General features: G+C 36.5%; 1 protein-coding gene across 2 annotated transcripts; it reads left to right on the forward strand.

The window, feature by feature from the left end:
* Window positions 1-8618: 8618 nt before the first annotated feature.
* Window positions 8619-11784, forward strand: UBC32 (ubiquitin-conjugating enzyme 32). 2 transcript variants are annotated; one of them, XM_088976232.1, is made up of 6 exons: window positions 8685-8902; window positions 9061-9144; window positions 9536-9667; window positions 9827-9911; window positions 10786-10949; window positions 11044-11784. In XM_088976232.1, the coding sequence occupies exons 1-6, from the start codon at window positions 8792-8794 to the stop codon at window positions 11491-11493; spliced, it is 1026 nt and encodes a 341-aa protein (XP_088832358.1). In that variant the 5' UTR covers window positions 8685-8791; the 3' UTR covers window positions 11494-11784. The 2 variants fall into 2 exon arrangements, with proteins under 2 accessions (XP_088832359.1, XP_088832358.1); XM_088976233.1 differs by lacking the exon at window positions 9061-9144 and having other exon boundaries at window positions 8619-8902.
* The last annotated feature ends 4041 nt before the right edge of the window (window positions 11785-15825 follow it).

Raw genomic sequence — 15825 nt, forward strand, 5'->3', positions numbered from 1 at the left:
ACTGATTTAAGGTGGGGCCACTGATCTACATCGGAGGCTATGATCACTCACCGTCATGAGAGACAAATGCTCACAAACGCAAACCTACCCCGATTCATACGAGTACGAATTTGTTACCCATAAAATGCTCCCAACACTATCCTAATAAGCCACTATAGCCGTACATTGAGAACTTTCTTACTTATGGGAGATGTTCCCGATGTATGATACTTAATGGTTTGTTGGGCTTCATGTCATTACAAAATGGGAGTTCGGATCTCAGTTTTATGTATGCCGAGGTGTACTTCCAATTAAAATATCTTACATTACACTAGGCCAAGGTTTAAAATTTTATCAGTTCGTATCGTCTGATACATTGCGGTTGAAGATCCGATATACTGAATATATCGAATCTGTATGTTTCGTGTATTATCGTTAGTATCGGTCTGAGACGGGCCTGTATTGGTCCATTTCGGGTATGTATGGCAACTTGATTATTAAAAATCGCAAATAGAGGGTAAATGGATTTGAACCCTAGTCATTTATTTGTAAGGGCAAGAAATCCACCACTATGGCACACGTTTGTCATATAAATTTGTATTTTAATTCTTAATTAAATTTGTTTGTTAGTGGATGACTATCAACAAAAGTTAAAATTTATCATTAAAAATATAATAAATATCAATGATTAGAGGACTGAGTTGGACATCAACCCAAAAAAGGAAGAGGTTCATTGGTTAGAGGTATAACCGAGGTCAAATTGTGATGACGTAATATATTATATATTATATATATTAATATATAATATATATTATTATACATATATACAATATTATAAATATATATAATATTAATATATATATATATAAATGTATATTATATACATTGGATTATAGTATTATATATAATATATTGAGGTGACCTTGGTTTCCGGAACAATATATGATTATAAATATATATATATATATATATATATATATACAATATTATAAATCATATATTGGATTCTAATATATTCAAATTATATAATTGTATTCTTTTATAATAAATATTTTATTTTAATTTCAATTTTTTATAAGACACCTGTAAACAAAGGTCACTGCAATAGGACATCTAAGCAAAAAATTATGATCTTTAGAATTTTGCATTAATGTACTAAAACAATTTAAAAAATCAGTTGTTTTTCTAAAACTATGACTGGTTCACTAGTTTTTGAGTTTGACTAGTCAGGTCGACACTTTTGGTAACTTTTTAACCTAATCTAGTCATGGTCCAACCGGTCCAATATGCCAATCGGTTTTATTTTCTAAAAAAGGTAAATATTAATACAAATTATATTAATTCTTTAAATACTATGGTATGTATCTATACACAAACATTTTAATTCTTTTATCATTTTTCAACGGTTTCCAATTATGTTTCAATATTTCACACTTTGTATAAATCACTGAAATATGGATTTTTATGTTTTAATAGTTTATTTATAGTGATATAAAACTTAATCAACATAGGTTTTTAAGATTTATATGAGTTTCTTAGTGTATTCATGCATAGCTTAATTTTCCGTCCGTATCCATGCGTATTTTAAATGTATCTCAATACGTTTTTTAAAATCATCTCTACAATACACATTACGTTTCCAATACTTTAAACCTTGCACTAGGCATGATACTCCTACTCACATGTGCGAGCTCTACTAAATGACTATTGTTTTCCTGTGATATTTTCTAAACTTTAAAAAATAAATTGAAAATTAGTTCGAGAGAAAAACAGAGGAGAAACATAGGAAATAAAAGGTTTCAAATGAAATCCTGGACGCCATTATGATTGGAGATTAAACATAGGGGAAAGCCATTGTTCCATGGTACCATCGTGGGCATTAATTAGTTTTTAACGACTCAGACTTCGTTTTTTACAATGTTTTTAAAATCGGACTGGATTGCTTCACCCTAAAATCGGAAACCAGTCACTTAAAATTGTTTTTTGTCCGTTGATTTGATCAATGAACTATTAATTCAGACAGTCAAATCATCTGGACAATGGCTTTTGGCCATTTTTTTATTTTTTTATTTTTTTATCAGAACAAGCCATCCATTCTGTCCAAAGGGTCAAACCATTTAACTTGAGAATCAAACCCATAATGGTAATTTACCCGGATGTGATGCTTATCTCCCTCGTTGGTAATTTAGGGTCTGTTTGGTGCATCTTTTTGTGCAGATGGTCTATTCTCATTTGGCACGCGGAAGTTCTAACCACCAAAAGACAAGGCACCAAAAAGATGTGAGAAGCCTATTTTGAGCTGATTTTGGGAAGTTCCAAATAAAACTTCCCGCATCTTTCGTGTTTTAATCTTGTGCGGAAAGACGCACATCCGCCAAATAGTCTTCGAGCTACCCGGGTCTTATGTCAAAAGCTCAATGTGTCTTTTGACTGTCAGAGCTACGAGAAGATCTTCTCAAAAAGACTTGCCAAACGGGCCCTTAGTTTTTTCCATCTTAAAGAAAACTGCCAACACTTTGATAGGACAAAAATATCCCTTTTGATAATGGAATTTTTATAACTAAAATGGTCACTATTTTATTTACCTACAAAATAAAAGAACATAGATAAATGCACTTACCCAGGTAATTAACTTACTTTGGAAAGAATACAAATATAAACATGAAGAGTGCAAAAGCTTATATTTTGTATTATTTTATATATTTTGCACTCTACATATTTATATCTGTATTTCTTCCAAACTGAGCTTTATTACTTGTAATGGAGGTAGGGAATTCGTATCAGAATCTGCAGGTTTGGATACAAGGAGATTGCTTGATGGTGATTTCGCATATGAAAGGAAGCGCAGATGGAACAGCTTATAGATGGAGACAATTACTTATTGATGCCATAGAGCTTCTTCGGTCCCATGGTGTTATGGGATTTTCCCTTTTGACTAGAAATTTAAATGTTTTGGCTCATATTGTTGCTACAGGGTGCCTAGGAACAAATTGGTATGGAGGTTGGGTTGGACGATGTCAATCATGCATTAGACACATTTTAATTAATTAAATTTATTTTTTGATGGTGGCTAAATTGGTAAATTCTTTGACTCATTGTTGCAGGGATTTGGGATCAAATTTCGTGTTGTCACTGGAATTTGCGGGTTATAGGTATGAACCGGATATTCCTATTGTATCTATAAATAAGAGGAATAGAAAAAAAAAAAAACTTTCATTAAATCTAACCCATTTAAATAATCTCAATTATACAAGTATTACATGAAAATCTCTAAAAAAAACAAATATGAAAAATCTATGATTCATTTAAGATATGATAAAAGCTTTGACCAATTAAAACTCCCCCATGAATTTTAATAAATACCACCACCTGATTGCATACCACATTTATGAAACCGGGTCGATCAGTCACAAGTTTTTCGGATACCATGTCTTTAGTCGAACCAAAAGAAATAGAGGCCAAGCAGTATAACATATTAAAGCTAAACCTATGATTTTGGATTTTGGACCATCAGAAAAGGCCTCCTCAAATCAGTCAATGAATCTCAGCCATTCAGGTAGTGTATCAAAATTTCACCCGGCCATCCAAATAATGTACCAACTCAATGCAAGAATCCAATTCGTTAAAGCATTCTTTTAGGGTAGTGGATTAACATCATCCATCTAAGTGATGTACCGATATTTTATCCATAATCTAAAAAAAACAACTAAGTTGATATATCATTTGGATGTTTTATATTTATTATATTTTATGTTGTTTTCTTATACCAATTAGGTAACCTTATTAAAAAAATGTATTCAATGTCTGACATCAGCTTTGATATTATTTGTAGTTTGTACATACTTGGATTGTCATTGGAGTTTAGAGGATCACTTGATGCTTGCGTTTGGAAAGGGTGTAAATGCAATAATATCATGGTTTTCAAAATCGGACCGGACTAGATAGTTGGATTCAGACTGGTTCCTGGTTTTTCTTTAAAACTGTGATTTCTCAAAAAAAAATGTTGATTTTGGTCAATAAACCATTGATCCGAATGGTTAACTGTTTGAACCATTTAAACAATTTTGACTGCTTTTTCATTTTTATTTTTATTTTTTTTTGTCAGAACAGGCTAACCGTTTGAACCCAATAACCAGACCCTGACTGATTCAATTTTAAAAACCATGAATAATACACGCTACAAATCATGACACCTCTGGTTCAGGTGCATGCAAAATGGGACTGAATTTTCATTTTATTTTACACTCTTCTCGTTTGGCAACTAATGAAGCAAAACATGTCTCTCTCTAACAGGAATAGGATATGGATATTTACTTTGTTAAAATTGGAATAATTTTTCACTCCAGGATCAAAGTAAACTCTAACAAATTTGCATGTTTAAGGGTATTTACTGCTAGACAGTTTTGTATGCCCTTAGCTTCAATCCATTTTGATGTACTTTTGACATTTAGTGTAAATAAATAAAGTACATGTTTGATTCATTTGTTTGGTATAATTCTGTGTAAAACTCTAAAACCGGACACTTATAGAAACTTGTGTTAGTTTTAAATGTTCACAGCCATTGGATAAGTCTGGGAAGATTTATCCTGCCAAGACTAATACTGATGTGCCACCAAGTGTTGGGATGGCTTGTTTCGGCCATCAGGGTAAGACCCAAGGCACATGCAGTATGGGATTGCTTGAACCCTTGAACCGGACCAGATTTCCAGTATTGCCTTAGACCTTGGAGACAGATGGGCAAAATTGAAAAGTTACACCTGACCCCTAGACTCGATTATGACACATCACTAGGTGTCGGATCGGGCTATCTTTGATGTGTCAATCAGTGAGATCCTTAGTGGGGGTCAAAACCTGGACATGTTGGGGCAGTCTGAGAATTCATCTGAGTGAGTGATCATAGTGACAGGATCAGCCCCTTTGTTGGACAATGGTAATGATCGGGAATGCACTCTCTCAGATGGAAACCAAACTGCCGGCAGTTGATTTCAATCGTTGGAATTTTGTTTTGCAAAATTAATATATATATATGTATATGTATGGTTTCAAAAGATTTGCAAAATGTTTTAATTCCCGGGATCCATGTGAGTAGAGAGTGCGGCACTGTTCCTTGCAGCCGAGGGAGAGGTCTTCTCTTGTCGGGCAGTGCTTGATCATTAAGAGCTGAGAGGTTAAGTGTAAGACCATTTAGGATAATACTTGATGGGTTAATCTTGCACCTGCCCACAGTCCTTGGGTTTTTATAAGATGGCTTGGCCCAAGGACCACTTAATGTAAGTGTTGGGCCCATAGGGTCCATGTGATGGGCTCAAGGGGGTCACTGAAAGACCCCGAGTCTTTCAGTGAATTCGGCTGGGCCTTGTAATAAAGGCTGGGCCGAACTCATGTGGCTAGTGTGTAGATCAATGCTTGGATCCCACGCCATACAAAGAAGCCCAACTGGGCAGCAGATTGGAAACTAGTTAAACACTAAACCCTTAATGGGCCAAAACCCTATTCATGGGACGAATCTGAGATTAATGCTAGTAAAAGGATTGTGTCTTTAACCTTATCCCCTATAAGAGAGCAAATTCAAATTAGATTTGAATCTGGTAACCTCCTGATAAGATCAGGAGTCAGCTAACTTAATCTGCAGATAGGATTAAGATTATCCCCTATCCAAATACTGATTTGGATTGGGATAACTCCAAAAAATTAGGAGGTTTCTTAATCAAGAAGAAAGAGGAGAAAACCCTATCGGAAATATCAGATTTCGAACTGGGGGTTTGTATGCAAGAGATACCTCCTGTGAATTGAGATTTGATCTCTCACTGACTCCAGAGAGAAGAGACACAGTTCAGCCCTCTTCGTCCCTGGATTTCTCCTCCTCCAGCAGCCACCATTCCCTGTTGCAAGATTGGATCTTTGCAGCATTAGGAAGTCAAGAAATCAGTTCTTGACAACAGTCTTGCAAGAAAGACCAAAAGGTTCAGTGTTCAAGGTTTCCAGAGGATTCTTGCGAAGAATCCAGTGTGTAGGACGCACCCTACTGGTTCCATTCCATCCACAACTGTGTCATCTTCAGCAGGAGCGGATCTTGGTTTCTTCTTTGGGCGTGAAAACCAACTTTGGGAGATATTGTTTCTCCGGATCAGGTATAATCCTTCCTGTTTCCTTTTGGTTCAGATCTGGTTTGATTATGGTTCAAGTAGAATCCTTGAATATTATATTCTAAATTTAGGGAATATGATTCCCAATTGGAAGAATGTAGGAAATTTTTTGAAATTCACCCACCCATTCCGCACCCTTCATGGCATCCATTAGATGAATCCTACCATTCTTTCATTTACATCATTTTCAAATGTGTACAAACCAGGAACGGGTGAAATGATGCATCGAACCAGCATTTATATCACTTCCAAATGCAGCCTTGATTCTTTGGTTGATTCATTTAGATGTCTCAGATTGACTGAAAATTCTAATGTATCACTTGGATGGTTAAGATTGTCTCATTGATTTTAAGAGATTTAATAGTCAAGAGTTGCCTCTCAGGATCTCAATTCAAATTTGACTGAAGTAGTTCAAACCCAACCCCAATTCTATTTGTACTCTAAATAAATAAGGGATATTAGACCACTTTATTCCTTATCCACTATATTTATACTCAACCAAGTTCAATACAATTTAATCTTAACCAAAGTGATTGAAACGGGATTGAGTATTATTTTACCCTAACCCAATAAGGTTGGGTTACTGTTGATTTACCACTTAGCCCATACATCCCTAGACTTAGATGACCTAACTTTGATACAAAACTTGATGGACAAAGATCACTTTGATTGATGATAGGACACCACATCAATGGATCATACATTTAGGCCCCGTTTGGTTTGCAGGAATAAGGGTTTAGAATCGGAATCAGAATGTCCAACTATTTGGTTCAATGGTTGGATAGAACCGGAATCCCATTTCCTTCCTACTAGAATGGCATTCCCCCATTTGAAGTAATGGTCATTCCCTACCCTTTCCTTAAGAATGAAATTTCATTCCTGTTGATTCTAATTCTCATTCTCGTTTCGGTTTGAGCCAAGCAAACTATGGGAATAGAACATTTCAATTATGATTTTAACTACAAATCAAACAGACCCTTAGTTTTATTTAGGGGTGCTCACGGTTCGGTTAACCGAACCATGGGGTGATTTTCTCGATCGAACCAACTTTTTCGATTTTTATATTTAACCGAACAAAAACCAAACCAATGCAACCGGTTAACGCAGTTCGGTTTTTTGATTTTTTATGCCCTTAAAATTAAAAGAAAAGGGAATTGGGAGTCGAAGACAAGGAGAGTAGGAGTCTAAGAGATTGTCGCTGAAGCAGGAGGGATCGCCAGTGTCAGAGGCCGTTGGTGATTCGGTCAGAGGGCGGAGTGTCAAAGGCCGTCAGCTCGTTGGGGAAGAATGAAGAAGAGACTGGGAGAGTGGGAGTCAGAGAGAGAGAGAGAGGGAAAAAAGGAAAAGGGAAAGGCACGACGAGTGTCAGACAGGCTGTTGTGAAAGCAAGAGGGATCGCTGGTGTCGAAGGTCGTCGGTGATTTGATTGGAGGGTGGAGCGCCAAAGGTTGTCGGTCCTTTGGAGAAGAACGAAGAAGAGAACTCATAACTGAGACTGGGAGAGTGGGAGTCAGAGAGAGAGAGAGAAGGAAAGAAAGGGAAAGGCAGGGGTGACAATCTAGTAGACAGGCTGTTTGCCAGTCTGCTAGACTGGCACAGGTGTCAATTTACTAGATTGGCAAACTGAAAAGTCTCAGTTCATATTAGATTTTCAAAAAATAGAAACATAATATATATATATATCGGTTAGTTCGATTAACCGCCATTTATTTTAAATGCTTAACCGAAATTGAATCAAAACTATCGATTATTTAAAAACATCGAACCGAAACTGAACTGACCAATAACCAAATTGGTCGGTTCAGTTTCAGTTAGTTTTTTCGATCGATTTGGTTTTTCAACTTTTTTTTTTCTCACCCCTTATTTTATCTACATGCCATCAAAATCTACATTCCATTTTCATGGCTTAGATTAATTGAAACCTTTGTACATCACTTGGATTTTCAAGATGAGTCGATTGGTTTTGAGGCACCACTTTAATAGTTTAGTTCTTTGCTCCATGATTTTTAATATATCTGACAATAGATATTATGATATGGTTTTCCAACCATCATTAACCTAAAACGGTCGAATAGCTTAGACAATTGGTTCGGTTTCACCCCCTAATCTCTCCTTTGCCAAAAAACTTTTGATTTGGTCAGCAATACACTGACCCAAAAGGTCAAATTGTTGACTTATTTCAATTTAGAAGAAATACAAATGCAAATACATAGTGTAAAAGTTTATATTTTATATTACCTTGTATGTATTCGTATAGTACAGATTTGTGTACTCTTTTCAAAGAGATAAAAAATAGTTTAGAGCAAATATAGACACAGCGGTACGTGGAATTTACCCGAAAAAAGAAAGAAGGGTTCGACTATGATATGACTACGAGATAACCAATGGGAACAAAATATGACCATACAGCAGCCAATAGATGCATGAAACGTTTGATATCGTTGAAAAGCCGATACACCGTTTAAATCATGGTCGTCAAATCTCCATCAGAATAGAAATGTGGCAAACGAAAAAAGAAACACGTCTACTGATCAATATATTTGGTCAGCACCTCCCTATAAAGGAGGACCTTTGCTCCCCGAGTCCCTTTGTTACAGGCTTTAATCGCCGACGTCCGTCGTCCTCCCTTCCACGGCCAAATCGAAGGGTGTGTTCAATCTTACGCCATGGCGGAAGAGAAGTACAACCTGAAGAACCCAGCGGTGAAGAGGATCCTTCAGGAGGTGAAGGAGATGCAAGCCAACCCTTCCGATGATTTCATGAGCCTTCCTCTCGAGGTAACACCCTTCCAGACAGAACTTCTGCGATCCCCAGATCTCCTCCCCCGATCTGATAGGATTTCAAATTAATATCTCTGTTTATTATCCTTTTTCTTTTGTTTTTCGATCGGAAAAACTGATTTTGATTTTTGATGTTTCTATGTAACCGATTACAGGGATGTTTTTCCTTGTGGAACATTTCGAATTTTTTTCCCTTTTTAACTAATTTTGGGAATGGTTCCTCTCTTGAGGCCGATGAGGTATGTTTTGAAAGTAAAGTGAGGTTCCGATTTTGGTTGGAAGCGTGATCGGAGTTTCATCCTTTGTTTTTGTCGTCTCTGGGGTTTCTTTTAAAAAATTTGTCACCGTCCCTTGACACAATCCAACTGCAACGATTTTCATTTTTTTTTCCGGTTAATTTGAGTTTTTACCTGAATTTAGGAGGCTCGACCATACGGTCCATACCATTAGGGAATTTGGGATTCGTATGGGTAACTAAGAATCTGATATTATAATCGGAATTTGAATTCCAAAGGAAAAAAAAAAAAAAGAGAGATGTAGCGTTGCAAGATATTGAATTGTCAATTTCTTTTTCTTATTGCAACTCTTGGTGGTTTTCGAAATCAGCTAATTTTGATATTATGTTGCCAGGAAAATATATTTGAGTGGCAATTCGCGATCAGAGGTCCCCGTGAGACAGAGTTCGAGGGAGGAATCTATCACGGACGGATCCAATTGCCAGCAGAATATCCATTCCAACCTCCTGCATTTATGCTGTTAACTGTAATGACCCAACTCTCCACATGAAACTATTTAGGTTGATTCATCATCCAATAATAGTAATAGAATTTACATGGGGTGTATTAGTCAACTTATTTGCATCCTATTTAATAATTTTTCATCAGATGATGTAACTTTTGAGTATTCTGTTTCCCTTTTCAGCCTAATGGTCGTTTTGAAACACAGACGAAGATTTGTCTAAGCATATCCAATCATCATCCGGAGCATTGGCAGCCATCTTGGAGCGGTAAATCACTCTCATTTTTGAAACTTTGTTATGGATGTATTTTAAAGAGTGGTGATTCTTTAGTAGCTCGCACACTGGAGCTGGATAAACCATATCTCTTATCACTCATAAGCCTCAAAATTGAGTCACCGAGAAATTTGTTAGCTTTTAGTGATAATAGATGGCGTTTGGAATAGCATCCACTATATTTCTCATATAAAGTAGGATTGGAGCACCAAAAATTCATATTCTGGTTCATTAAATCCTCGGTTTACTGACTATACGAGCATGGTGCTATAGAGATTTCTTCATGGTCATCCTGCTGTTGTTTGAAGCTTTTGCCAAATGGCTAAGGTGACAAAGAGGACATCCACCAGAGTGATAACATCCTTTAGAAATGTGAGGGGAATTTTGCAATTGAAATTCTCAAACTGTTAAATGGTTTGGTCATGTGCATAGAACACCATTTACAGCATCTGTTAGAAAAAGTGATCTGTTACAAGTTGAAGGGGCTAGAAGAGCTAGAGGCAGACCGACTGAAAAGGTCTTTGGTGGAAGTAATAGGAAATTATTTAAGTGCCTAGAATTTAATGACAGATATTACACTGAGCAGAAATGAATGGTGTAATGTAGAAGACCCTATATGGTTGGGACAATGCTTATATGAGGATGAGGATGATGATGATGAGAAAATCTCAGACTGCTAGATACTGGATCCATGAATGTTGTTTGGTTATTAAGCATGCAATTGCCGCAGAAAAAGCACTTGCATTTTCATTATATTTATGTAGTATTCATTAAATAGTGTTCACAAATCACATAAACATATAAGGCTATAAGCATTGGTTGCATCTAAATTCTTGTCACGTGGTTAATATTCCACCGTTGTTTGCAGTGAGAACTGCTTTGGTAGCATTGATTGCATTCATGCCCACCAACCCAGATGGTGCACTGGGCTCATTGGATTACAAGAAGGAAGAAAGACGTGCATTAGCCATCAAATCTCGTGAAGCAGCCCCCAGATTTGGGACTCCAGAACGTCAGAAATTGATTGATGAGGTCAATTGATTGCAAAACTTGGAATTTCCATGTATGAATATGTTGCTTGGTTTCTAATGCCCTCCCCCACTTACAAAGCTTTTTGACGGTGCAGATTCACCAGTGTATGTTAAGCAAGGCACCACCAATTCCGCAATTAAATGCCCCACAGGCCTCGAATGAAGAAGAATCAACCCAGAAAGAAGCAGAGGCAGAGGTTAGCCCGCAAAATTCTGGTGCGGTAGCTGCAGCCGAGGGGGGTCATCCAAACCCAGAAGGTGATGATAGGATTGTGGAAGATGTGCGAGAGGTCCGAGTGAATGCTAATGCTGGCCCATTGAGAGTCAGCTTCAGCGCAGGTTTGAGGGTGTCAAGACGGATGCCTGCTGTTGACCCCAATGAGCAGCAGCAGCAGCAGAGGCAGGAAGTAAGGGTGCGGAAGCCCACTGATGATCGTATCTTTACGTGGGCTGCCATTGTCCTCACCATTGCTATAGTGTTCCTTTTACTGAAGAAATTTTCCAGATCCAGCGGATACAGTGCTGGTTACGTGGAGAGATTGTAGATAGCAGAGACCTGGGGCGATGCAGACTGCAGAGGTGGAGCTATAACATTTTCTCAGCGAATTCCTATTTAGAGGGTTAAATAGAGAAAATGTATCCAAAATGCATGACATGTATTATATATCTCATATGCTTATGCTTTCTCAAGTTTACATGTTAATAATATACATTGCAACTCGTTTCGCTACCGAGTTTGCGTTGGTGCAAATTGCAGAGGATAATTATCCTCCATGTGTAAAAAAAAAAAAAGTCTCTCTCAAGTCTTAAGAAAAATGGTGCCAGTTGAATTTCAACATCACTGTTGAATACCTGTCTTTGTTAAGATCGATATATAATTGCCCAATGCACTTATTTACAGGTAATTATACTTTGAACATGAAAAAATATATATTATCCATATGGATCCACCCCCTTTTCATCTATTGTGATAATGTTCAGGCTAAATTGAGGAGTGTTTAAAAGTAAGTGCTCTTACTTGAATAAGTGCTTATTTTGGGCCGGAGAACATCAACAAGCGACTTATTTGTTTATTTTTTAAAATAAGTTAAAGATTTGGAGTTATTTTTGAGTGCTTATTTTCTTTCTCGACTGTCTTGGTCCATCATGTATCATGTCATTTTGAAAGTATCTATAGAATAATCATTTATTTTTAAGTGCATATTCAATAAACACTTATTTTTCAAATAAGCTCTCCCAAATTAGCGTCAGATACCTTTATATCTACAAAAATTTTATATTGCATGTTTGCAGTTTAAATTCTGTGATACACAGACATTAGAGTAATTTTTAGTATATTTAATTAATAAATATAATATTTTGATCAATTTTAGTTTAATTAATAAAGGCCATTCAATATCATTGTAGAATCTGATTATCTGATCTATTATACATTTGGGTTTGCAGCCATGTAGATTAGACATTTAGACCTTGTCAGCATCTTCATCCCCAGGACATAGATCAGTACCCCTTTCATCAGGATACTGATCTGAAAATAAATAGTCCTTGACCAGTGAATTATAGTTTTCATCCTGTTTGGAAAGAGACGGGATCTAGTAACCATGTTAAATGGACACTTAATAAATATTTTGACAACTGTCAAAAGTGGGTATTAATCATTTTTAAGTGCTCATTTAATGCGTCGCATCAGGGGAGCCATGACCCCCTATAGTCAGAAATGGACCTGTTCACAGGCTGGGCTTCAGGCCTGACTTACATTGTATTGGGCTCGGGCTTTGGGCCAGATCTATTCAAATTTTGGCAAAAGTCAAGCGTGAACCCAGTCTATGAACAGGTCTAGCCAGAAATCCCCTACTATTAATACAATTTTTTCATGTAAATTCCCCCCTCCCCTAATTCGCTTTAGGTTTTGGCCCCCCATGAAAATTTACTGGCTCGGCCCCTGTGTCGTGCCTACATGATCCGAACTGCTCTTATGATCAACCGTCCAAACTTGATGGTTGCAGGTTTCATTGGATTGAGCATCAAGGCAACAACTGTCAAAGTTGCGGACTTGCTTATGAGGATGAGTTGGCCTGTGAAGCAGTAATAGAAACAAGAAATTGAAGAAATAGCAGGGTTGGTGTGTAGGAAAAGGGAGAAGAAGATGGTAGTAGGGTTGGGGGTGAAGTTTAAATATATATTGTGCAATGGGAAGCTAAGACTACTTGATCATGGGAAAAATGAAAGAGAATGAGGTTTTAAGAAGGTATTATGCATTTACTGCAACGTGTATGTCTAATATCTCGTACAGAAATATGTTCCATGCGAAATCTCACTATATCATCATGTCAACTTCTTTTGAGTCTTTTGAACACGTTTGAGAAGAGTGCAATTTGCAAATACAAGTATGTATAAGCTATGTTGTGAGACGATTTCTCCTCCTCCTCCTTTCCCTCTTTTCTGCTTTCTTTCTTTCTGCTTGGTTGTTAACATTTTCATCGTGGACAGATTTTGGCCACAGAATCCAGAGATTTGCACTTAATTTGCACTTCAGTTCAACTAATTTTGATTCATATTTCATGATTCATCTTTTAAGTCATGACCGTGAAACTCGATGAATCTAATTGATACTTGTCATACATACTAGTGGAATATGGTTGGTTTTCTAACTCATTAATGAATTTGATTGATTATTTTATTTGGCTAAAATTTCATTATTCATCCCCGTGACAAGAACAAATATTGCAGAGTATGTGACCGAAACAAGTATCATCCTATTTTGCGGGCATATATAACGTTTATTATTTACAATGTTTCAAAAACCGATCCGAATTAAAATATTTTTGGCTATCGGTTTTCAGTTAAGCAATTCAACCATCCAACCCGAACAGATGATTTATTATAATTAAAAAAATACAAAAATAATTAAAATAAAAACAGTCAAAACCATTTTTCGGATCAATAATTTAACCACCCAGATCAATGGGTTGATGATCAAGTTAATGGTTCTTGACAAAGAAACAGTTCACGGGAAAGGATGGCAATTTCCCCGTAAAACTGGGGCCCCACCCCAAATGGGGTGGGCTTTTCCCGACTTTAAACAAGAACGGGTGGGGATGGGGTAAGGGGCGGGGGCGGGTTTTGTATATAATTCTCCGAATTCGCCCCAAACCCAAAAGTAAATTAGTAAAATATATCTAGATTTAATATTGATATTTAAAATATTTTTAAATTTTTCTTAAATTTTTAAAATCCTAAGATACCATAATTTTATTTTTGAATTATCCCTAAATTATTATAATTCAATTCTAAATACCCTCAAATTTTTATGTCTATGCATAAATTGTCTATAAAATAGATCTTTTTTAAGTAATTGTCTTAGATCAGGAAAATTTCAGGGATGGATGCCTTACCACTGGGGATGAGACGGGTACGGGACAAGTATCGTTACTTTAGGGCAGAAACGGGGAGCAGGCCTGAACAGATTTCTTGTCAAAGAGGACTAAGGCCGTAGCCCAGCGAAGAGAAGGTAATTATTAGTATTTATTTATTATCAACAGCTTCATCTCTTAACTGTGTTCTGTGGACACAGGACAGGAATCAAATGGACTTACAGAAATGAGAAATCCAATGTAATTAATGGTTAGTTAAGAATTCTCTTCTGAACTTAAAAATGAGTGGTGGATTTAATAAGCATTCAATTATTTGTCACATTTCTGCTCTTATTTTGGGTGGTGAAGCATTTATTAATCCTTGTGTCTTTCCTATCCATCTCTCAGCCAGACTTTGCTTCACTTGTCTAGTCCTTCCCCTCCCTCTCTCTCTCTCTCTCTCTCTCTCTCTTATATCATCAATAGTGCTCCACCATTTCTCAGTCTTTCTCTGTGAATAGTGAACATTCTATTGAGCTGTGGGAGTGGAGGCATTAACATCTAATTAACTTGCTTCATGATCAGTGCATGCCCCACGCCCATATGCTCATCAGTCATCAATCGCCCATCAATGAGCTGGACCCCCACCACCTTCATCTCTTACCAATAATAATAATTCGCATCCTCTTAAATGCACTCTTGCACACTACTTGATGCTAATTGCCCTCTCTCCAACATGGTAACTCTCGAACTTCCATCCATACAACTAGTAATAACTTTTTTTTGCCACGTGGCTTTGTTTATAGTCGGGCGTGCCAAAAGAAAATTTCTCGCACCCACTTGGCTCCCTCCAACATTCTGCTTAATGCTTATTTGTTGTCCATCACAGACGAGTTGTTTGGTTCCAATGCTATTTATTTAATAATATTTTATATTTTAGTTATTTAAAAAAATATTTTTTTTATGTTTTTTTTTTTTTTTTACAATTAAGCACCATTAGACACCATCAAGCGTCACATAATCTCTATAGTGAAAAAATGCCCGGATGTGGGGCTAACATTTAGATGGTGTTTGGAATGGCTTATATTTCTTTGATAAACGGTGCCAATTCATTGCCATATAGGTGTTTGTACCAAAATATTATTTGGTAAGCCTGTTTATCAAATAAATATTTATCTTGGTTTATGTGCAAATCACTGTTAGGAGAAGTTTCATTTTAACATTTTCCCCAACACCAAGGTATTTATTTACTGTTCCACTTATGTGGTGCCCAATGGTACCTAACTGTCAACAAACAATAGAAAAACTTACCAACCACTTTTCTTTGGTTTCAAAGACAAATCAAGTACAAACGTTTTTTAAATAAACGTAAGCCATACCACACATCCTCTAACAAATGGCTCTCACACAGATCAAGACAAATGTTTATTTAATTAATGATTTAACCAAATAGCATTTCAGGAGAAACACATATGATACTGAATTAGCATCTTTTTTCAAATAAATGACAATAGAACCAAATAC

The sequence above is a fragment of the Nelumbo lutea genome, chromosome 3 (assembly GCF_056320005.1).
Source record: "Nelumbo lutea isolate HS-2025 chromosome 3, American lotus-T2T, whole genome shotgun sequence".
NCBI classification, from domain to species: Eukaryota; Viridiplantae; Streptophyta; class Magnoliopsida; order Proteales; family Nelumbonaceae; genus Nelumbo; species Nelumbo lutea.